Below are 22,482 nucleotides of genomic sequence, written 5' to 3' on the forward strand. Positions count from 1 at the left end.
GCCTTTTCTCACTCATATTAAGCTGATCTTAAAAGTTGAACACGACCCCGGTTGTGGACAATTAGAACTGAGCCTTGTGACAGTCACTGACGGCTTTTGGGCACTAGATGGCAACACGACGGTTAAAAAAGGGATGGTCACGAAACGCAGGCGTTAGGATAGACAGAAATTGTGAAAATGCTTTTTGTGAGGCTGGATCTTGTTGCTCTGTAAGTTGAATTAGCCGCGACACATAACAGTAACTTCAGTTTTAAGGGCAGTTCTCTAAAAAGTGGGTATTGCAGGAGCTTTTCCCACCAGTGCGACCATAACTGCACTTGACAGCTCAAGAGAAGCAAAGAATCATTAAAACGGCGCTGAATGTCAGTCAAATAAAAGGAATTGTCTTTCAGATGCATATCCTGTCGGCGCTGGCTCTGACATACCCACCCCGTCACCCTGCATTGGACAACGGGCTCCCGTGGCTGGGTGAGCGCCCTGGCAATGGGACGGCGTGCTGGTCCTGGGCAGTCCCAGCAGCATCGGGAGCCCCGAGCATCAGGGACTAGGCTGCGGGGCTGTCAGAAACACCCAGGTTCCGTTGCCCAGGTTCCCCTCCTGCTTTGCATTAGAATCATAGAATTGCCTAGGTTGGAAGGGACCTTTCAGATCATCTAGTCCACCCATCAACCCAACTCTGACAAAAACCATCACTAAACCATATCTCTAAGCATTAAATCTACCCATCTTTTAAATACCTCCAGGGATGGTGCCTCAGCCACTTCCCTGGGCAGCCTGTTCCAATGCCTGATAACCCTTTTGGTGTAGAAATTTTTCCTAACATCTAATCTAAACCTCCCCTGGCACAACTTGAGGCCATTTCCTCTTGTCCTATCGCCTGTTACTTGGGAGAAGAGACCAACCCCCACCTCTCTACACCCTCCTTCCAGGTAGCTGTAGAGAGCGATAAGGTCTCCCCTCAGCCTCCTTTTCTCCAGACTAAACAACCCCAGGTCCCTCAGCCGCTCCTCACAGGACTTGTTCTCCAGACCCCTCACCAGCTTCACTGCCCTTCTCTGGACCCGCTCCAGCACTTCAGTGTCTGTCTTGTAGTGAGGGGCCCAAAACTGGACACAGTACTTGAGGTGGGACCTCACCAGTGCTGAGTACAGGGGCACAATCGCTTCCCTTGTCCTGCTGGCGATGCTGTTCCTGGTACAGGCCAGGATGCTGTTGGCCTTGGCCACCTGGGCACACTGCTGGCTCATATTCAGCTGTCTGTCCACCAACACCCCCAGGTCCTTTTCTGCCTGGCAGCTTTCCAGCCGCTCTTCCCCAGGCCTGTAGCGCTGCATGGGGTTGTTGTGACACAAGTGCAGGACCCAGCACTCGGCCCTGTTGAACTTCATACCATTGGCCTCGGCCCATCGATCCAGCCTGTCCACATCCCTCTGTGGACCCGTCCTACCCTCAAGCAGACCGGCACTCCCACCCAACTTGGTGTTGTCTGCAAACTTACTGAGGGTGCACTCAACTAATTCCAGCTCCGCCACGTGCTTGGGCACGTCGGAATCGACCGTCGTCACACTGTTCCGGTCGCGTTTCCCCCCCGCCTCTCAGAGAGGCGAGAAAGCGAGACGGACCCATCGGACCGGGCACAGCCCGACCCTTCCTTCCCCGGAGGACGCGGGACTCCCACTGCGGACCAGCCCGCGCCGCCGCCACCGCCACCGTTGACCCTGAGGCCGCGACGTCACAGCGGCAAATGTGACGCCCGGCCAATCAGCGCGCCCCAGGGGTCCTGCCCGGCGAAAAGCTCGACAGCCCAATCAGAGACCTCACCGCGCGGATGCGTCACCGGCCGAACACCGCACGCTGTGGCCAATCGGCGGGCGCCAAGGCCTGTCCGCGCTGACGTCGCGCAGCGCGGGGGGGGGCGCCTAAGGCGCGTGCGCGCGGGTTTCCGTTACCGCTGGCGCGCGCGCGTGGCAGGCGTGAGAGGAAGCGGGAGGAGCGGAGGGGGGAGGCGAGGCGAGGCGAGGCGAGGCGGCGGCACCACCACCACCGAGGCCGGCGCGAGGCAGGTTTCCCGCTCCGCCGTCCACCGGCAGCCCGAGGCAGCGGCAGCGCCCGCTTCCCCAACCCCCACCCGCGCGGCGTCGGGGGAGCGGCTCCGCCCGGGCCCGCCAGTGACGCCAGGGGGAAGGGCTGAGCGCCGCCTCGGGCCTTGTAGGCCGCTGTCGGCGTGACTAGGCCGGGCCGGGCCGGCCCCCCGCGCGCTCAAGATGTCGGCGCAGGCCCAGATGCGCGCCATGCTGGACCAGCTCATGGGCACGTCCCGGGACGGTAAGTGCCCCCCCGCCCGGGGCGGGGGAGGGGAGGAGGGGGTGGAGCCGCCGCAGCCCCGGAGGTCACGGCGGTAGCGGGCAGGCCGGCCGGCCGTTCACCGCCATCGGCAGGCCCGGGGCCCGCTCCCTACACCCCCCCGCGGGGCGGGGTCTGGCGAGGCCGCAGGTCAGCGGCGGGGTTGGGGCCTCCGGTGCTGCCGTCCCCGGGGCTCGGGGCAGCCGGGCGCCGCCTGCCCCCCCCACCACCCCGCGGCGGAGCTGCCAGCGCCAGCCGTTTTCCGGGCGCGGGAGGCCGTGCTGCCCTTTCAGCCGCTGTTTCAGATCCACTCCCGCGGGTGCCCGGGGCTCGCAGCGGAACTGCGCCGCTAAAGGCGCGCCCGCGGAGCCTTCCCGCGCGGCTCGGCGCTGGGAGGGGCAGCGGTTTGCCGGGTTCGGATCGTGGAGGCGGGGAGGGTACAAATAAAAAAATTCCCCCAGACCAATAGCTGTTACAGTAGCGCAGGGATGATTTTTTTTTTCTTATGCGGGTGTTATTATAGTTTTGTCTAAAGTCTGACCCAAACCATCATTTCAGTCAGCAGGTGGGTATGGCTGATGCTCTCTGAAGGAGAGAGTGTAGTTAACCTAAGGGGACCGACTCTTTTAAAAATCAACAGGCCCCAAGCAGCTATCTGAAAGCTTAGCATCTAGAGGCAGTAATCCCAGGAGAGAGGTACTAGCTGTACGGTCAGGTTTCATATTGCTCTGCGGTCACACAGTGAACAGGAGAATTATCTCTGTGTAAAGCTTCTCAGAATTTTTGTCAGGGTGCGTGGTGCTCAACGTGAAAGTTTGAATTGGCAGCCATCCATAAATCCAGATAGCTTGAGGACAGCTAGAAAAGCTGCTGCTGTTATGCTGTGCAGTAGTTTATTTACAAACAAGAGAATATTGCACCCGAGGGTAGACTGCAATTGGAGATTATTTGAATGTTCTGCACGTTTTTCTCACTACTGCAGATGTGTTACGTGTTTGTTGAAGCTTCATGCTGAATTAATGGTTACCTGTTTTCCCATACTCCGAGTAGGATGTATGAACCGGGATGTACCTTGTATATGCTGGTCATCTATTGGTACTAGGGTAATGTGATCTTCCTGATGGCTTTCTTCTTTATTATAATCTAGAATTCTAAATAAATGTAACTAGTTTTCACACACCCGGTAAGTCATGAATGTCTTTTGCTAAATGCTTGTAGTTGTTTTAAACAGAGGTGTGATAATCTCATTGGAAAACTACTGTTCTGCAGAGATTACCTTCCAGAGCAAGGTTCGTTAGTGAGTAGTCAACATGCAGGATCTGACTTAGGGTGTTTTTGTCTTGGCCCAGAAGGTTTTCAAATACTTCCTGTTGTGGCTGCACGCGTCTAAGTGCTTGGCAAAAGATCGCTGTGCTCATGAAACTCAAGTCTTCCCAGTGTCGGCACCTAGATAGCTGTCTCGGAGCTACCTAAGCGTACACAGAAGGTTTTAAGAGAGGGGGGCTGTTTCACTTTATGAATGTATTTTCTATTGGGTGGTGGGAGAAGAGTGTCATTTACCTGTGACAGCTGCTTAAAAATGCTAAATGACTAAGATCTAAACCAGGAAAAGCAATTTCAGACTAGATTTCCTTTAGCTTTGTGAGAAAGCAGTTATTTATTGATAACTGTATTCCGTCCTCCCGCCCACCCTGCATTTCCCAAACTGCATGTGCTGAATGAACTGTTTAGAAGCTAATGGGAGAATGAGAGGAAGCATTTAAACAAAATTGACAAGATGGGGAAGGGTACGGAGAAAAGTCTACTTGCCAAACTGGCTTCCATTACTGGATTAAGTGAGGAATTGAGGATCTCAGTGTAACACCATTCTAGTTGTTTTTTTTTTTTATATATATATAAAAAATCCAGTGGAGCATTACTTAAATTGAAGTGCACACAGGGATTGAAAATCATTGTTTTCTGCAGAGCTGGTACTTAATAAATTTAAGGCCAGACTCAAGGTCATTGAAATATTGATAACCTTGAGAGTGGTGAGTTTTGGGGTTGTTTCTTTTCTTATGTTCCTATCACTTTTGACAAATATTCTGTTTCTAGTAATATACGAATCACAGCTTTTCATTAGAATGTGGCAATTTTTTCATTTCTTGGTTGATTGTAGCTCTTGTTTTGCCACTTATCCCCGTTGCCTTTGATTTTTGCTCTGCCTGGCAACACAATAGAGTTTAAAATGTCTCTAAAAAAATAATTTTTTCTGGGGTGATGTTTGTGTTTTATGTTGCTCAAAATTACCAAAATGCTTTTTAATTTTCCAATTAACAGAATTTTATACTTTACATAGTTTGATTTTTTTTTTTTTTTGGTGGTGTTGGGTTTTGTTGTTTGGATTTTTTTGAGGAGCCTAGAATGTGCGAGTTTAAAATTCTTGCCTGTATTAAAAAAGGTAGAGATCAAACATTTAATCTCTTCAGTGAGAATAGAACAATCTCAAAGGTAGATTCAAAACCAGCATTGTTGCCTGGGTATGTAGTCTATACTACTTTTTCAGAGCTTATAGTATCCTTCGTAGAGAACAGGAATGTGCTCTGAAAATGGTTTTGAAAATTCCATAATGAGCTGCTCAAACATGGTTTTAGGAGATGAGCTGTAGGCTGTAATTTGTGGGAGCTTGTGCACACTCATTATAACTGGCGTCCCTGGGGCCAGAATGGCGAAGCCCAAAGGAGATAGTTATGAACTGTTGTTATGGATTTGCAGTTGAGCTCTGAAAACACCTAGAAAGCACAGTTCTGTATTGGTCAAATTGATTCAGAAAATACCCGCTGAGCTGTAATGTTGCTGTAGGAATACTTATGAAAAATAAGCTGTGTTAGCAAGGAGGCTTCCCATTTCAGAGTCGCCCTATGTGTGGCTGTCTAGAACTCTGTATGCGGCTCTGGGCCTGCCCCTTGCTGTATCCTTTCCCAGAGAGCTCTGTGCTTGCGGGCAGGGAGAGCTGAGAGCTTTGTGACTTGCTTTGGCACTGAACTTTGGCAGTGGGATAGATGCACTTGTAGTCACACGGCATCACTCAACGTGTGATGAACTGCTGCCTGGTACCCGCCAAGATGTGATGTTCAGGCAGCCTCTCGCCAGCTGCCTGGTGCAGCACCCTTCTGCTCCCTGCTTGCCTTGCTCATGTGTCAGACACCTGACAGAGAAGTGAAACAGAAGGGACTTGGCAGATGCTCTTCTGGTGTTTCCAGTGAGCTGCAGTTCTTAGAATTCTTCTGGGGTATCTGAAAAGCAGTTGTATTGTTAACGTCAGTACAGTGAAATCATTCTGTAAATGGTATGGTTTTGTTGCACTCGTGGAAAAACACATTATTTAAAAACAAGTGGTTATTTTAAATATGCCTAACTTAAACTTCTCTTATCTCCTTCTCTGACGAGACATGGAAAACTGGATTGGATGTGGACCATTCCAGAATTTCAAAGAAAAAAAAAAAAAAGAGGAGCTTAGATTTTGATGCTAGTAAAAAGCTGGACTAATTTAATCTAGCCGTGACTGCAGGTTTTTCCCTGAAGTATGGCATTCCAAGTACTGATAACCTGATATACTTAAATAGAGAGGCTTAAATATAAGCTACTGAATTCATAGCGTGGGTTTCCCAAACATTTAGAAATAAGGAGTGCTGAAGACCAGCTGCTAATCTTACATACTTACAAACAAGTAAGTTGTGTGTTTGTTTGGTTTTTACTGTTAGCAGTTGAGCTAAAGGACTCTTTGTTATGTATGTCAATAGTTAAAAGGTTAGTTCAAGTTAAATTTATTGTCAATGACCAGGGCTGTGGGAACTTGTCACTCAGAAGTATTAGGAATAAGCTGATAGAAAAGTGTACCTTTCATTTTTAATGCTATTTTTCAAGTGTAAAATTCATTAAACTTTTTTTTTTAATAGTATGATTTGGTAAACCCTGGTTTTTCAATCTCTATTCTCTAGAAGATAAAAGTGATCCTTAAAAATAGGATCATAACTGTTTTAAATAAATGAAGTCATTTACAAATGGAGTGAAATGTTAACAATTGGTATTAGTACCTGTCGTGGTTTAACCCCAGCCAGTAACTAAGCACAATTCAGCCACCTGCTCACTCCTCCCCGGTGCGATGGGGAGAAAATTGGAAGAGTAAAACTGAGAATACTCTTGGGTTGAGACAAAGACAGTTTAATTGGTAAAGCAGAAGCCGTGCACGCAAGCAGAGCATAACAAGGACGTCATTCACTACTTCCCGTGGGCAGGCAGGTGTTCAGCCATCTCCAGGAAAGCAGGGCTCCATCACACATCACATAATGGTTACTCGGGAAGACAAATGCCATAACTCTGAACATCCCCCTCCTTCCTCCTTCTTCCCCCAGCTTTATATGCTGAGTATAATGTCACAGGGTATGGAATTGGTTGGTTGGGGTCAGCTGTCCCGGCTGTGTCCTCTCCCAACGTCTTGTGCACCCCCAGCCTGCTCGCTGGTGGGGTGGTGTGAGGAGCAGAAAAGGATTTGACTCTGTGTAAGCACTGCTCAGCAGTAGCTAATAAATCCCTGTATTATAAATGCTGCTTCCAGCACAAATCCAAAACATAGCCTCATACTAGCTACTATGAAGAAAATGAACTCTACCCCGCCCAAAACCAGCATAGTACCCCAGGAATTATTTTTTTCAGAATATAGCTGGAATGAAGAAACACTGCCAAGTTTTCTTTAAAAGACCTGGTTGTGAAGATCCCGTTTTATCTTAAATCAGCTATCTTGCTCAACAGGTTCATTTTCTGCCAGGTCAGTTACCTGCTCTGCCTTGCCGCATGAGTGCTGGAGTCAGTGTGAGGAATGGGTTAGAAGCAGAGGGTGGAGAAGGATCATTACTTGTGACAGTAGTGCACACGTAGAGCAGATCAGAATGGCCCTGGAACAACACCACATCTTGAAACTGCCAAGACTTGACTGTTGCAAAGAAATGTGGTGGTGGTTTGGCTTTTCTTTTTTTTTTTTTTAATAATTGCCACTGCATCAAAATTAGGTTATAGTCTAGAAATATGAAAAACTAGCAAAGTTGATTAGATTTTTTCTTAAGAGACAGCTAAATTTGTGCATGCTTTTGAGACTTATGTGTGGTCATGAAAATGTTCTCCTGAGCATCCTAACAAATGTTATGCTATGTGACTATCATAAAAATCTTTGGCTTTTTCTTTGCATATACAGAACCCTTATGTATGAGGTGCCAATCAGCCTCTTTTGCTTCACCTGCTAGCTTTTTGAGATGAACTGCTATATTTGGAGTCTTTAACTCAGTTCTTCAGCTGTTACTAGCAAAGCACTTTTCTTGTTCTAAATCATCTTCTGACATTGAAACTTAAAATATCCTTTTTTCATATGTTCACATCTTAAATAGTTTTTCTGTTTTATGCTAGCCATTTCAATTATCCTGAATTGTGGTTATTAATATGTGACTTTTCTGTCCTTGTTTGGGAGGAGTTGAAGCGACACCCTTGTGCTTACCTCGATGTCATCCTGTGTTTCGTGACCCCCTTTGTGTGGTAACAGGTGTAATCTAGAATTTGTAAACCCATTTTTTAATTTATTTGTTTCCATATGGGATTATTGAAGAGTTCTCTGTGTGCTTAAGGACTTAAGGGTACATAGATTTTGGGTTCCACTTCGCTTTATGCTTGTAGGTGGAAGGTAGTATGTGCTTTTGAAGTCAGTTTCAATACATTGTTGTCCATTACTAGAAGACTGCTAGCCCTTTGGCTGAGAGCCATGTTAGGGAGCCAGAGGCCTCCTCTGAGAGCTTTTCCTTCAAATACGGATCAGCAGCAAAGTAAAGGCAGAAAAAAGTGTCTTGTATACACATGTTTCTGCAAAACCTACCCAAAATGTTGAATTGATATCAGCTCAGAAATCTGAAGGAAGTAGCAACACATAAACCATGAAAAGATTCTTTATTTGTGAGTTAGGAGTGATCAGAGGGCTTTTAAGGGCAACGATCAAGTTTAGTGAATTCTGTGGCTTTGTTTTAAAGTTCTGGTACTTTAGCCATTAAAAATGAGGGGAACAGTGAAGGACTTGAGGAATTTTTCTACTCTGGATTTGGGGCACCATATGAAATGGCATTTTTGAAGAAGCAAATGGGCATATTCATACCTCTTAAAAATAATTTCTATATTTGTTCCACTTGTGATGCATTAGCTAAAAATTGTTTCATTCTTTCTGCATTCGCCAGTATTAATTCAGCAACAGTGTAAACTAGAAGAAATTATGCTTAGAAGTGTATTATTCTAAAGGTGTTATGGTAAAGATGCATTCAGTGTTAGTGACAAGAATATCAGAATTAGCTGCCCGTTAAGTGTGTAGCAGGAACAGGATCTTCTGTGACTGCTTAAGCCTCGATTAAATAATGATGTTGAATACTTGTCATACAGGGCCTGCTTTCCTGATGAAATTTGATATGCAGTCTTTAACCTGATATTCCACCCAGTTAGTAGCTCTTCATGGGTGAAGCTTTCAGAGTCCCTTGCCAACATGTTGGGACTCGTTCTTCAAAAAATTGAGTGGAAAGCTGACCGGTTTTGGTTGATGTATCTTAATGCAGGAAGTTAACGGCATGAAAATGAAAACGCACATTGTTTTGTTTGCATGGATTGCACCATTAGTTTGCGATTGGAGGTTACAGTTGGGTTATAAAGGGTAATTCTCATCAGTGCACTGGGCTTCTTGTTAGTAGTATGTTAGGATACGTCAGAACAGTAAGATGCTGGATCAAATATATCATTGTTATGAGCGTGTTATAATGCCGAGGGTTGTTGGTACATAAGTGTTCATTCTGCTGGTTTGTGATTGAAATGCACTGAACGGGAGTGACATCGTGGAGGCTTGTTAATAGGTTAGACTTGGGAGTTCAAAGTGAATTGTATAGACCAAGTGCGCATTGTGATCTTAACCTCAGGATGTTCTTTAATCACCATAATGCCTTGGTCTTGATGTTACTTTTGTAGTCAGCATGTTTAATACAAATTAGAAAATGTGCTTTAGAAAGTTTACATTACTACCATCATGTCTTTAATATTTGTGTCCCTAGTGTGCAGTTTCCTTATGCTTATAAAGGATATGAGATGTACAAGTGTAGAAATTTCCTTATGTTCGGCTTTTTTTCTGGAATGGTTTCAATACTGTTTCAAAGTTCTCCATTCATCTGGAAAGTAATCTTTTATAGAAATGTGGTTTGGGCCAGGTACTTTAAGTAAAACTAAGCTGCTGCTTCTTGAGGAAAATTTAGTCTGTTTTTTTTTTTTTTTGTATCTCTATATAAATTTTATCGATAACATGACTTTGGTTTGTTTTTAACTGAGAAAATCTAATTGGAAACACAGGGATGGCTTATAGTAATAGATGTTGACTCCTATAAAGCCCTGGTAAATTACTTTGATTTCTTTAATGAGCACGAGTCCTAAAGATCAAATAGTCGAATACTCTGCAGTTCTTCAGAGGCAGGGTTAAATAAGTTGCTATTCTGAGCTAATTTAATTATTTACCTTTTGAAATAGAACTTGTAATAAGGTCTAAAATATCAGTCATAGCGTTTATAAAAGCGTTAAGGATACTTCTGAAATTTAGATGACTGCAGCTACTTGGTACGTAGGTGTATTGTTTTCTTCTTACAGAATATATAAAGCCTTTTTTTAAATGCTCATAAACATCACTTAGCTTTCACTTGATTATTTGACCATACAAAGAGTATATCAACCTAAGTACAGTTTGATAAAGAGAAGTAGTGTCTTGGTTATCTGACCACTGAAGTCCTTGGCCTAAGAAATCTGCGTTCATGTTTTAATTCTTAGTCTCTCTTGCTGTAGGCTGAATGTCAGGTGTGTATTGGATCTGTAGACTTTATTCTGCCCTTCCCCCCAGCAAGCCATGTAGACCCCAGGTCATCATCTGCTCAAGATGATTAATCTGTAGGTCAGCAGCAGAATGCATCTTCTGTCTTTGCCAACAGGTCTGCACTATTAAGGGTATTTGAGCTCACAAAATTAATGAAGAAATAAAAGCATTTTCTTCTGAGGCTGTCAGACTCTGGAATGAGCTGCCAGAGGGACACAAAATTCAGTCATTGTTAGGACATAGTATATGACACCTTTTCTTTTTGATAAACCTTTCCTTCTGAAACAGCCTAGATTAAAAATAAATGCAAATGTGTGAAGCTGCTTTTTGTAAAAAGGAAAATATCTGAATGTTCTGTGTATGGGTGCCTTTCTCAAAGTCTCTTAAATATTAGACCAAAGGCACAGTGTAGAAAGAACAAAGGTTTAAAATGTAAAGGTGCAATGTGTTCTTGAGGCTGTCACTGACTAGTTTCTGCTACCTCTTTTTTTTCCTTTTTTTTTTTATTTTTATTCTTTTTCCTTCGTTGTCTTATCTCAGTTTGGTAATTGTGATTATCATGCTAGCTACTCAGATGAAAGACTGTATTGCAGCTGTAGCATCAGTTCCTAGTTGTGGTAGAGGTATGAAAAAGCTATGTCTAGGATGTTGAGGTGATGTCTCTGAAAATACTACTTGCCAACGTTACGTAAGGAACCATGAGTCTTTTGGCAATTTTCTGGTCTTGATAACTTTTTGACTCCTGATAGGTTAGTGCTATAAGGCCATCAGCTGTCTTTTTAAAATACTTTTTGTGATTTTGTTCATGTGTCTTTATATGGAAGAATCTTTACAGTCAACATGTATTTCTAGATGCTGTGTTAAAATTGCTGGCAGAGTCTATTCTATACAAACTGAACAATCTGGCCCCTTGTTTTATTTATAAAGGTTCAATGTATCTTTGCCTGCCTACATCAATCTGCAAGGGAGTGTCAGAAAGGCCCCGCATTCGCCGAGCCGTGAGTTATCAATAACTTTTCAGATGTGTTAATGAATGTGGAACAAACGCAGTTATGTGTTTAAAAAATATGGATCCACCTCCTAAAAAGCAAAAAAAGGAAAAGCAAAACTCAGAGCTCTTTATTGCAGTAGCAGGCATGATTATAAAGGAATTGCTCTAAATTTTTAGTTGTGTAAGTATAACTAAGCAGCAAGGTTGCCCTCTAGAAAACCTATTGTTGAACTGCTTTGAAGCTGTCTTTAGCCCGTGGATTACAGGTTTTAAGTCTTGTATCCCGCAGGCAAATTAAGCATGTGGTGGTTTTGGAAACTTTTGTTTGCTTAATAATCTGAAACTTGGCCTGTTTGAAAACATTATGTATTACCATCCTATGTATAGGAACTGATACTATAAAATCTGATTATATGATAGTAATAAAGGCTTGACTATTAAGAGATGGGGGTTTTATTCCCCTCTGTTGTAGTTACTTCAGTAATGAATTTGGCTTCTTGAATTAATAGATTCAAAATTCTCAGTGTTTCAGGTCATGAAGCCATAAAAGACTTTAATAAACTGCAAAATGTTTCTACACTCTGAAATATTTGATGAAATGGAAGAGGCTGCTGTCTGAACTCATTGTATGTCGTCTTTTTTCCCCCAGCAGCTTTCCTTGCTTCAGTAATTCACCAGTAGGTTTTCAATGATTAGAGATTTTAACAGGTGGTTAAGTTTAAAAAAATGAATAAATAGCTACATCCTTAGCGAGATTAAGGTGTTTTATCATGCCTGTGTCTTAACAACAAGAGAGCCATAGCATTGTTTTCTCTTCCAAATCTGAAACAGTGACGATGTTATGACTTGAAGGAAAACATATTCCCTCCCTCATCCCCAAAGCACCAGCTGGTTACTTTATTCTGAAGACTTTAGGTCTTGCTCCAAGATGGGGTTATTTAAACTTGCAATTGGACCTCAGTGTGTGGGCAGGTTGATGCTTCTGCTGATGCAGGAACTACAACCTGCCATGATGAAGATATAATTAAGATATTTCCATCCCAACAAACAGCATGTAGGAAAAAAAAAAAAGGCTTATGATACGGAGATATGCAAACGTCTGTAAAATAATTTTGCATATAGGCTATGTCCATATGTTTGACTGACTTTTTTTCAGGTTTGTAAGCATTTAAAACCATTCTTCTGCCAACTTTTTATGCTACTCCCACCAGAAGTAAGAGGGTGCATTGCATCCAAGAGCAAAATCATAAAATGAGTATAAGGTGGGATTCGGTGAAGACTCAATGTGTATCATCTTGTGTTTATGAGGCTGCTTTTATATGCTAATTGTTGCATACAAATACATCACTATTTCATGCAAAATCTGACTAGAACATTATATAGCTCATTTAACAAATGCTGTTGTAGCAAAGTGTTTTTAAGCTAATGCTATCTTTCTGGTTTCAAGCACTTTTCACGCTGCATTTTTGAAGGGAAAGTGTGAGAGGATTTTAAAATAGCATTATAGAGCATCAAAACATGTATTTGTGTTTTTGGTGTTATTTGGCAAAGAAGCATACAGTGTTTTAAGTTCTAGTTTCCGTAGGCCTTCACTATGTGACAGGGCAATGTTAACGCTTTGCATGTAACCTGCAGAATATGTCTGGCTTCCACAGATTTCTAACCTGGAATGTGTTGATTTCTATATTGCAGGTGACACAACCCGTCAGCGAATCAAATTCAGTGATGACAGAGTGTGTAAGAGTCACCTTCTCAACTGCTGCCCTCATGATGTGCTCTCTGGAACTGTATGTAGCTAAATCTTGTGTTTTATTTAGATAAGAATGGAGAAATTGAATTATTTGTTCTTTGTAATATCAGTTTTAATTTCGTGGTTTTCAGCAAGTGTCTATCCACTCTCTGGTAGCTCAGAGAAACTTATAACAACTGTTATATGGGTTAATTTTTACAAGTTTCCTGTTCTATATGCTATTATTAGTTACAAGTTCAACATTGCTTGCTATAACATAAAAAATTTTAAATAAAATACATAACATTACCTACATGAATTGCACTATAGCAAAGTGGTTTTAAGCTGGTACAGTTGCAACTAGCAGAAAAAAAGGAAATGTCATTGATGATAAATTATGACGTTACTTTCTTAAAACTTTATGTTGTAGTGAGAAATTATCCCACACAAATACTTGTAGAGTAAAAAGAGGTGATTTTTCTTTCTTTGAAAATATTTTAGTGAAAACAGTTGAAAGTTCAAATAATTACATTTCCAGAGGCTGAGATATATTTAACAAGATAGTGACGCTTACTGTACAATACCCAGCTACTGTGCCATTTTCACAAATTCAAAGGCAACTTGAAAAATCCCCATTTATGGCATATTAGTAACTTATTTGACTTGGATTTTTGTGTTCTGTGTAGTAGACATTCCTCTGCCTGAGCGTAGCAAACAAAGGGCTTTGATACATGCCAGTAGCTTTGTCAGTGTGCTTGTGCTTTACCTTCTGGTGCCTGGCTAAAGTAGTTTATTCTTTGTGAAAGGCAGGTGAGTTGGAATTATACAAGCATAGAATAGTTTGGGTTGGAAGGGACCTTTAAAAGGTCATTTAGTCCACCATCCCCTGCAATGAACAGGGTCATCTTCAAGTAGATCAGGTTGCTCAGACCCCTGTCCAACCTGACCTTGAATGTTTCCAGGGATGGAGCATCTAACATGTCTCTGGGCAACCTGTTCCACTGTCTCACAACCCTCACTGTAAAAAATTTCTTCCTTATATCTAGTCTGAATCTACCCTCTTTTAGTTTAAAGCCACTATCCCTTGTCCCTTTATCCCTTTTAGCGGTCCCTGCTAAGAAGTTTGTCCCCATCTTTCCTGTAGTCCCCCTTTAAGTACTGAAAGGCCACAATAAGGTCTCCGTGGAGCCTTCTCTTCTCCAGGCTGAACAACTCTCTCAGCCTGTCCTCATAGGAGAGGTGCTCCAGCCCTCAGATTGTTTTTTGTGCCCCTCCTCTGGACCCACTCCAACAGGTCCATGTCTTTCCTGTGCTGAGGGCTCTAGAGCTGGACACAGTACTCCATGTGGGGTCTCACCAGATGTTCCATGGCTTTAGAAGAATTAACAGTAGAGAGATGTAGTATGATGATAGGAAGAGTCTTGTGTGTGTACCATTCCTAATGCTGCACTTTGGTAGCTTTCCTTATGCACATTGGCACACTTTCTTACCCTGTGGCAGAGGGGAAAATGAGTGCTGGAAAACCTGTCTTAAGGATTATTTGAAGCAGCATTGGTTCTCTGTGCCATGTCATTCCAAAAGGCTAACTTGACTAGAGCTTTAAATGAAATGAAATTAAATGAAAAATTAATTTGCAAAATGGAAAACTGAAATATGTAGACTTGGTAAGTGATTTACCTGTCACCTGGCCTCCAATGTGCTTTCCAAGTATCTGTGATTTTACATTACCATAACATTTTTCATTGATAAGGGGGCTTCAAACATGTATGCACACACTAATTCTGTTGGTTTTACTAGTTTTGGCACTTGGACTGGCAGGCCAATAGTTAAAGTCTGTCCTTCCCTCCTCTTAAGAGTCTCTGTAGAAGTAGACACAACTGTAATTGCTAAGAAGCACAGGAAGAAGAGGCAAAATAAATAGAACTGAACTAGAGAAATTAGCATTTATCTTAATAAAAAAGGCAATGGAATAGGAAAGGCCCACTTACTGAGCTTCTTTGTAAGTCTTGTGGCTTCCTAAATATTTTTTTCCTGTCCTTAAAGACGCTTTCCTTTTTCTTCTGTATAGCAAAGTTCTGTCATAACGCAAAAATCAGGTGTTTTGAAGTTAATGTGGTGTGTTTCGCATATACTGAAGATAATGCATCTTGCACGCATTTCTTTCAAGTCGTTCTTTGTTATAAGTGGTAACAAATTGATAACAATGCTTTGTGTATAAATGCGTATGTAGTTTTATTTTGAACTGTCCTGTGCACTACTGTCCAAACAAAATGAGGGAAAAGGGAGAAGAACCATCTTCATCCATCTGTTATGTTGTCCAGTGTTTTGCTTGCATGATAAGCAAAATAGCTCATGGTTGGGGGAAGATACGGACATAACAGTATGCTATAAAAACATACAGGGTCATTAATCAGCCTCTACAAGAAGGTACTGTTAAAAGATTAATTTGACAGTTTTTCATTGTGGTCTAATTTCTGTGTAAGCAAAGATTTATAGAATGGCTGTCTTTAGCCCGTAAGAAATGTAGAACTTTAGAACTATAAAAGTCGTAGGTATCATGCAGTAATGCCTCTTATGGTGCAAACCAAGCATGTAGGTTGAGCCTGTTTACCCAGTTTAAGTCCTCACTGAAAGTTCTCATCTGTCTCATACTGGACTGTGCTGCTACTCTTGGAGTAATAAACTAGAGTGCTTATTCAGTGAATATCAATCTTTCTCTTTTTTTTTTCTTTTTCCTTCTTCCTCATAATGCAGTTAGTCATCAGACTACAAAATGTGTTCCACAATGTAACTCTGGATCCAGAAAAACAGTGACTAGTTTAATCCTTTTAGTGGGAGTAGTAGAGAGGGACTCATAAGAGACAGGCTTTATCTGACCCATGTATGGTCTACTGTTTTACCTAGTCATGGGTCTGAAGAAATGGACCTTCTGTCTTGGTAGCCCATTCTTAAATGGGCAAGAAGCTAGTTTTGATAGGAAAATTTTGTTGTATCTTTGGGTTCAAGACCTGTAGGTAACAAAGATTGAGTAACTGTTTGGTTTGGTGGGGTGGGGTTCGGTTTTTTGTTTTTCCAAATCCAGAGTCTTATGGTTCTGAGAGAATAAGTTCTCTGGAGACACTTTGAGGTTAAATCTCTTCATTGACTAGATTGTCAGTAAAATACTGGACATGAATTGCCATTTTTTGTGTGTCACAAGATAATCTGTTCAGTTCCAGTGAAATGCATATTACTGTTCCTGTCTGCGAAATCCAGAATTCTATGGTATTCCAATCCACCCACTCTTTCAAAAGCACTCAAGGAGGACATTCATAGATAAAGCAAGACAAACGAAATGACTCACATGAGTAGGCTCTGTTAATTTAGTGTGTTCTTTTCGTTAATGGCCAAATGCCCAGAATTCTGCCAAGGAATTGATTTCCCTTGACAGTAAAATCGTGTTCCCTCGCCTGCAGTATGTATTGGTAAAAGTAGCGAGTGTATACTTTTCTTAGAAGATTGGAGATTTTCTCTTTGTTGTCTGGGCTTATGTGTATGTTATCTCTTCTCTCTTAACATGAAGTGTGTGCATATTTTTAAGAATACTGTGTGAAGTCATCTGTTATTTCTAGACTTCTCTGGAACACTTACAGTAGGTATTTTCCTCAAGTTTCTTTGAGATTTATCTTTTGGTTAACATTAAAAACATTTCAGGAAAAAAGCATCCATACAAATTAGTGAAGTTTAGAGTTTTACTAGGAAACTTCTATTGCCTAGGTCGACAACAATGCACAGTTTCCTACTTTTTCTTTAAACTTTCTTTTGCACTTCTCTTTGTCTTGCTTCCTCAGAGTAGTTTGTATTTAAAGGAACAATAAAGTTGTCTTTAAAGGAACCCTAAATATTTTACTTAGGAGTGTAAAGCCATAAAAATTAGCTGTATTTTGAAATGTAATTCTTTCTTCTGGCTGCTGTTGTCAACAGAACAGTTCATTCTGTATCTGTTACCCTCTTCTTTGACTTTTTCAGATGGACTTTTCTAGTTGTCTGTTAATGAGCTTCAGTCGTTACCTACTTTAATCAGGAGATTTTGGTTACATTCCTATTTTTATTTCATTTTACTTAGGGACGTGGCTTTGCGCTACTGGGTTTCTGGTTTTGTAGACTTGAAAATGCTAAGTAAAGCAGTCAGAGGTGTCTCAGTGCCTGCAGGAGGTGATTTTGTGTCACTTCGGGAAGAGACAGGGAAAGCATGGGTTTGGATTTTTTTTGGGGTCTGCAATGGGAGTAATGGGCTACATGGGAGACATAGTTAGAATAGTGAGTCCCAACAGCAAAAATGTAAACACTTTTGTTTACATAGCATCCTCTTTCAGTTTATTAAATTATAATTCCAAATCTATTGTGATCTGTGATTATCTTTTTATTTGAAATGTGTTTTGAAGTTTGTGTGAGGCACCCATTGGTAAGATCACAGAAATGACTTTGTATTCAAGGTTGTAGAACAGCCTCTGTTCAGAACATGCTTTTGACAAGGCCTCTCATAAATGCTCTTATTTTTAACTGACTCTTTTTTTCATGTTTTGGTGCTCTCCTTTTTCATAATGATCACTTGAGCAGTGGTTCACATGTGTAAGTCAGTGGTTTAAGAGTTTGCTCGTTCATTTCAAGTGGAGAATTTTACAATGAGAGATTAGTAAGACTTTGTAAACCCTGGGACATAGTGAATAATTTACCACTTAAAGTTAGTAATTTTTACTTAACTTTTTTTGTCTTTAGGGGTTAACACTCTCTCTTTAGCTTTTTTTTTATCCTTAATAGTTGCTGATGATCAGGCTTGTGGTTTTGGGGTTGTTTTTTTTTTTTTCCCCAGACCATGGTTCTTGAGTTACTTTTCATCAGCAGCATTACAAAAGCTTATATTTATCTACATTATGAGATTAGGACTGAAGCTACCATACATAGGAGTCAGATGACTCCCCTGTAATGGTACGTACCTATTAATCAACATTCTCTGGATGTAAGCTCTGTGCTGCCTTTGGCAAGTTTTACAAGATGTATAAGAATCTGTTTTCTCTATCTTTGGGAAAAATAGCTGAGTACCAATGAAAATGACAAGGTGGGAAGATTTAAAGCAAATACCTTTAATAAGGTTAAAATTGGTAACGTCCTAAATATTTATAGTAACCTGCTAGCTATCTTTGAAGAGCCTGAGCAGTTCAGCACTTCTGCAACAATCTTTCTCATTAGCTTGATTGTGCTTCCCTGTTGAACAAACTTCACAAATACTGTGTGTGCTCTTGGAACCCGTGGTTAAGAAACTCCTTTCCGCTCAGTGGATTAGCTTTGTCTGCGTTTGTATTTATGTGTGTTTGTTGAGAAACATCTTGCATTTTATTTTTACAGACCTCAAAAGTATGCTCTGTCAGCTCAGTTCTGCAGTTAAGCATATCTTTAGGTGCTCATGAATTTATTGGACTCAGCTCTTCAGGACTTTTGCTGACTAAAACCATATTGATTGAGACCTTGGTTTAGCAATATACTTTAATACGCACTTAACATTAAGCTTATTAGGGATGGAATTCAGCTCCAGATTAAGACATCTAAATATAGGTTTCAGCTGAGGAGCTAGGTGTTGAAGTTTGCACTGGAGTCAGAAGGGATCTAAGTAGTGGAGCCTAGAGAAAGATTCAGTTCACCTGCCACTGGGTTTCCCTCTCAAGGTGGGCTGAATCCATTTAGGCTCACTGACTGTACTACCGAGATTTCCTATTACTGTGGAAGAAAAGTTCGGATAGTTCACACGTGTGCCGATAGGAGTTAGTAAGATATTTTAATCTGGAGTTGATGTCTTTGCCAGTAGTCCCATTGGCTCAGTGGAACAATTTCCATTGTTAAAACTTAGGTGTGCCAGTGTGATTATTTGCTGTAGCATTACAAAAAAACAGGCATTCTGCTGGAGGGTATCAGCTTTTCAGTTCAGGACTGATTTGGTCATGTGAACTGCTTCAGCTTTGCAAATCAAATTAAATTAGGCTTGAATAAGCTAACTCAATTTGTATCCTTTAGCTCAGCAGTGACAAATTATAAAGTGCACTGTTGTCCCAGCAAGTGATCGTGTCAGTCTCTCGAAATGTATTCTTAATTTCTTTGACCAGTTCCAGGAAAGTGAACAGATTGTACCATATTCCATTTTATTGGGTTTAATTTATCTAGGTGAATGGGTTTTTTTGTTACTCTCTGTATGGTTATGTAACTTCAATGTTAATGTCTTATAGCCTGACTATATAAAACCAAATATTATGTGAACACTGACATATCTCATTTAGAAATAAGGAAAACTACTGCTAGCTTTGTCTTTCAGTGAAGATCTACTTTAAGGACCTGAAGTCTTCAGAAGTGAGGGTATGATTAAAGGGAGAAGTGTCTCTAAAGAAGTATACTTCTGAAGATACCTGGGATTTTCAGTGGTTTCTAAGGACTTTGATAACTTAAAAACTTCTGCCTCATTTTAGCTCGGCATTTCTTTCCTCCTAGTGAAGTCCTACAAAAGTTAACCCAGTTAGTGAAGTCAGAGGACTTAAATCACACATAATTATATGATCCTAAAGGCTCCCCTTCTGAATACGTGTTGCCTACAAGAAAGGACGGGCTCTATCACAAGTCCAGAAATCTATCAGAAACAAAATAGTTAGTGTGGATGAAAAACGAGTTCCATAATAAGGAAGATCTCAGCAAAGAGTTTATCTGCAGCTTCTTTTTATCAGTAGCAAGGGTGTTCTCATACTTGCCTTGACAGTTTGATAAAGGGAGAGATTTGGTTCCTCCAGTAGAAATTTTTCAGTCATGTCAGATATTCCTAAACAAAAAAACCTTCTCTTGATGAACGTTAACTGTTTTGGTATGTGTATCTTTATAGCTAGAAAGAATTCTCTACGTAAACACTGTCCATCAGTCCTCTGTGTTTTAAGTAGTTTTGACTTTGCTGCACTCTTTTTGCAGTCAATATAGAATACATTCCATAACCTAATCTCTGATGTCAAAGGAATGTGTAGTAGTTGTAGAAGTGCCAAAATGTGAATTTTGCCGTAGGTAGCTCAAGATTTGAAAAGAAAGCCTTCATAATTTCATGTTCCAGAAACAGCGTCACATCAGAGCTTAATCTCTGGTTCAGTTATTAGTGCCAGGTACTCTGAGTGGACATTTATTTTATGGATAAACTCTTCAGATTCTCTATTGTCCAAGTCCTCAGCCAGCTCTTCCTTCATGCTAAATTTACATGATTCTCTTGTTTGGTTTTTTTTGGTACTTGATGCGATTGAAGCAGAGCTGTGCATCATTTTTAAACTAACTGTAGGTAATCCATATTTCTGTATCAATACCGAAGACGTTCTATCTGTTTTGTGGACGGGATGAAAAGAAAATAATTATTAAATCATTTCAATGTGAGGTTGTTTGGGATGAAAGACCAGTCATCTAAGCCTCAGCTCAGGGAAATCAAGTAGCTTTAATTGCCCATATAACACTGAGGAATAAAGAAAGTGTTGCATAAAATGGTTAGAAAGTTGTTAATATAAGTCACTAGTTTCTTAAGCAGAGCTCAGCAATAGCAAAAGGACTGCTGATATCCTGCTTTGCATGTGGTGGCCTACACTTTTTCTAGACTCATCTTGAGCAGTACCTTTCAGTTGTTAAAAGGATTCTCCAAATATGTAGGGGTTTTTCTGGTTTTAATCCTTAGTAAAAGTGCAGTAACTACAAAAAGTCCCAAAGCGTGGTTTCACATATTCAATAAACTTTAGTTATGTCTAATCTGGGGGCTTGGATGTTCTCACCTTTCTTTATTTGCTTTACTCGCATTAGGACTCCTCTTAAGTAAATCACTTAAGTAATTTAAGTGTCTGAAAGTATGGACAGTGAAAACCAGTTTATGTGCATTCTTTTTAAGCCTTCATTAGTAGCTCAATGTCTGAACGTTAGTTTCCCTCATAGCCGTCTTCTGTTTCAAATGTGATCGGTCTCTAAATAGCTGACTACCAGTGCTTGTTCTTTTCCTCTAGGGGAGGGCATATCTTGGCACCAAATCGCAAGGTGAACATGTGGAAAATGAAAACAATATGTCTAACTGTATCTTCTGTCCATTTCCATCTGCTGTCCATCTACTTTGCCGCTATCCATATGAGCCAAATTATAATACAAGATGCTCTGGGCTTATTAAGGTCCTCGGCAATCCTGAGCCAGCATAGACTTTTGACAGTAATGAGTCATCCCCAAGATGAATTGTCTTTGCCTGATGTTGCATAACTTATACCAGCAGAAGTGATTTTACATATAAGTGCAAACTGGTTTAAGAGTTTTAAATGAGTTTTTTATGTGTCTCTACATTGGGGTTTGCTAATAGACCTTTTAAGAAAGACATTTAGTAGTAATACTTCTGCGATGGTGCTTTGAAGGGATTAGCCAAGACTAGTACAGGCTGTGTTAAGGAGCAGTTCCAACAACGATATAATTTATTTTGCAGCAAAGCTAATGAAAACGAATCCTTTTCTCTTGTACCTGCTTGTTCTTCCTCCCTGTCTGTTATGTCATTTGAGCATTCGTAAAGCTGCACTCTGTTGGGTCAGAGAGGAGAAGAGGAGACAAATTATTTTGCCTTCTGATTGAGTCATCTAACAAAAATAAATCCTCCATAACACCCTCCTCATCACGCAAAATTACTGCTAATGTTACTGAAGTTATTCAAGAGTTTCTGAGGTGGCATCTTGTTAGTGTAAGAGATTGTAGCTGCTTAAGTTCGCTATTATGTTACCACCTACATATTGTTAGGACATCTGTTTGTGTGGCTGCCTGACAAGTTGCGCAAAGGTACGTTGCTGAAAAATTGCCTCTGTTGTTGGTTTGCTTAAGATATGTTTTACCCAGTCGGTACCCAGGTTGTGGTCAACTGCACAGGCAGATGCGCCGGCGTGGGGTGGCACAGCGCAGTGATAAAGGGAGAACAGAATTCTTTTCAGTAGTAATGCTGGCTCAGAGCAATTACCATCCTTTCAGGCTGTGGATTTACAATTCCCAGTAAGAAAAAAAGAAATCAGAAAATGTACTGTCTTGAGGAGGGCAAATCCAACCCGAATTGAGGGAAGTGTAAAACACATGTAAAGTGAACAGTGTGTCATAGTAATGCCATGTGAATTCTGTTTTTTTTTTTAGTGTGATAGAAGTTTATTTCACGCATTTGTTCAAAGTGTATGTAGATTGCATATTGAAATAGCATTTTTCTGATGCCACGGTGCATGTGTTCCAGGCTTTTTGTCGTTGTATTCAGATCCATTAAAGCGTGTCACTAGCCTTATCTATGCATTTAGAACTGGAGTGCTTCACTTAAAACAGGATTGGCCTTGAATTTTACAGTTTAATGTTAAATACCTTATCAGTACAAGCAATGAATCAGCATAAAGACAATCTTTTCACAATTTTGAAATGTCTAATTTTCAGATAATTTAAAAATGTTCTTTCATATTACTTTCCTAGTAC

The 22,482-nt window shown here is 41.1% G+C and overlaps 1 protein-coding gene across 2 annotated transcripts in view; it reads left to right on the plus strand.

Annotated features, from left to right (window-relative positions):
- Positions 1-1,887: 1,887 nt before the first annotated feature.
- Positions 1,888-22,482, plus strand: part of LUC7L2 (LUC7 like 2, pre-mRNA splicing factor) — a 37,219-nt gene continuing 16,624 nt past the window's right edge. The window contains exons 1-3 of one of the 2 annotated variants that reach the window (XM_074577340.1): positions 1,938-2,325; positions 11,180-11,250; positions 12,936-13,030. Coding sequence is in view for 1 of the 2 variants with exons in the window: in XM_074577332.1 (XP_074433433.1) it covers positions 2,265-2,325; positions 12,936-13,030 (156 nt within the window). In the remaining variant the exon portion in view is untranslated. Of the gene's footprint in view, positions 2,326-11,179; positions 11,251-12,935; positions 13,031-22,482 lie in introns of both variants that reach the window. The other variant, XM_074577332.1, reaches the window with a different exon arrangement.

The sequence above is a fragment of the Larus michahellis genome, chromosome 1 (genome assembly GCF_964199755.1).
Source record: "Larus michahellis chromosome 1, bLarMic1.1, whole genome shotgun sequence".
NCBI lineage: Eukaryota > Metazoa > Chordata > Aves > Charadriiformes > Laridae > Larus > Larus michahellis.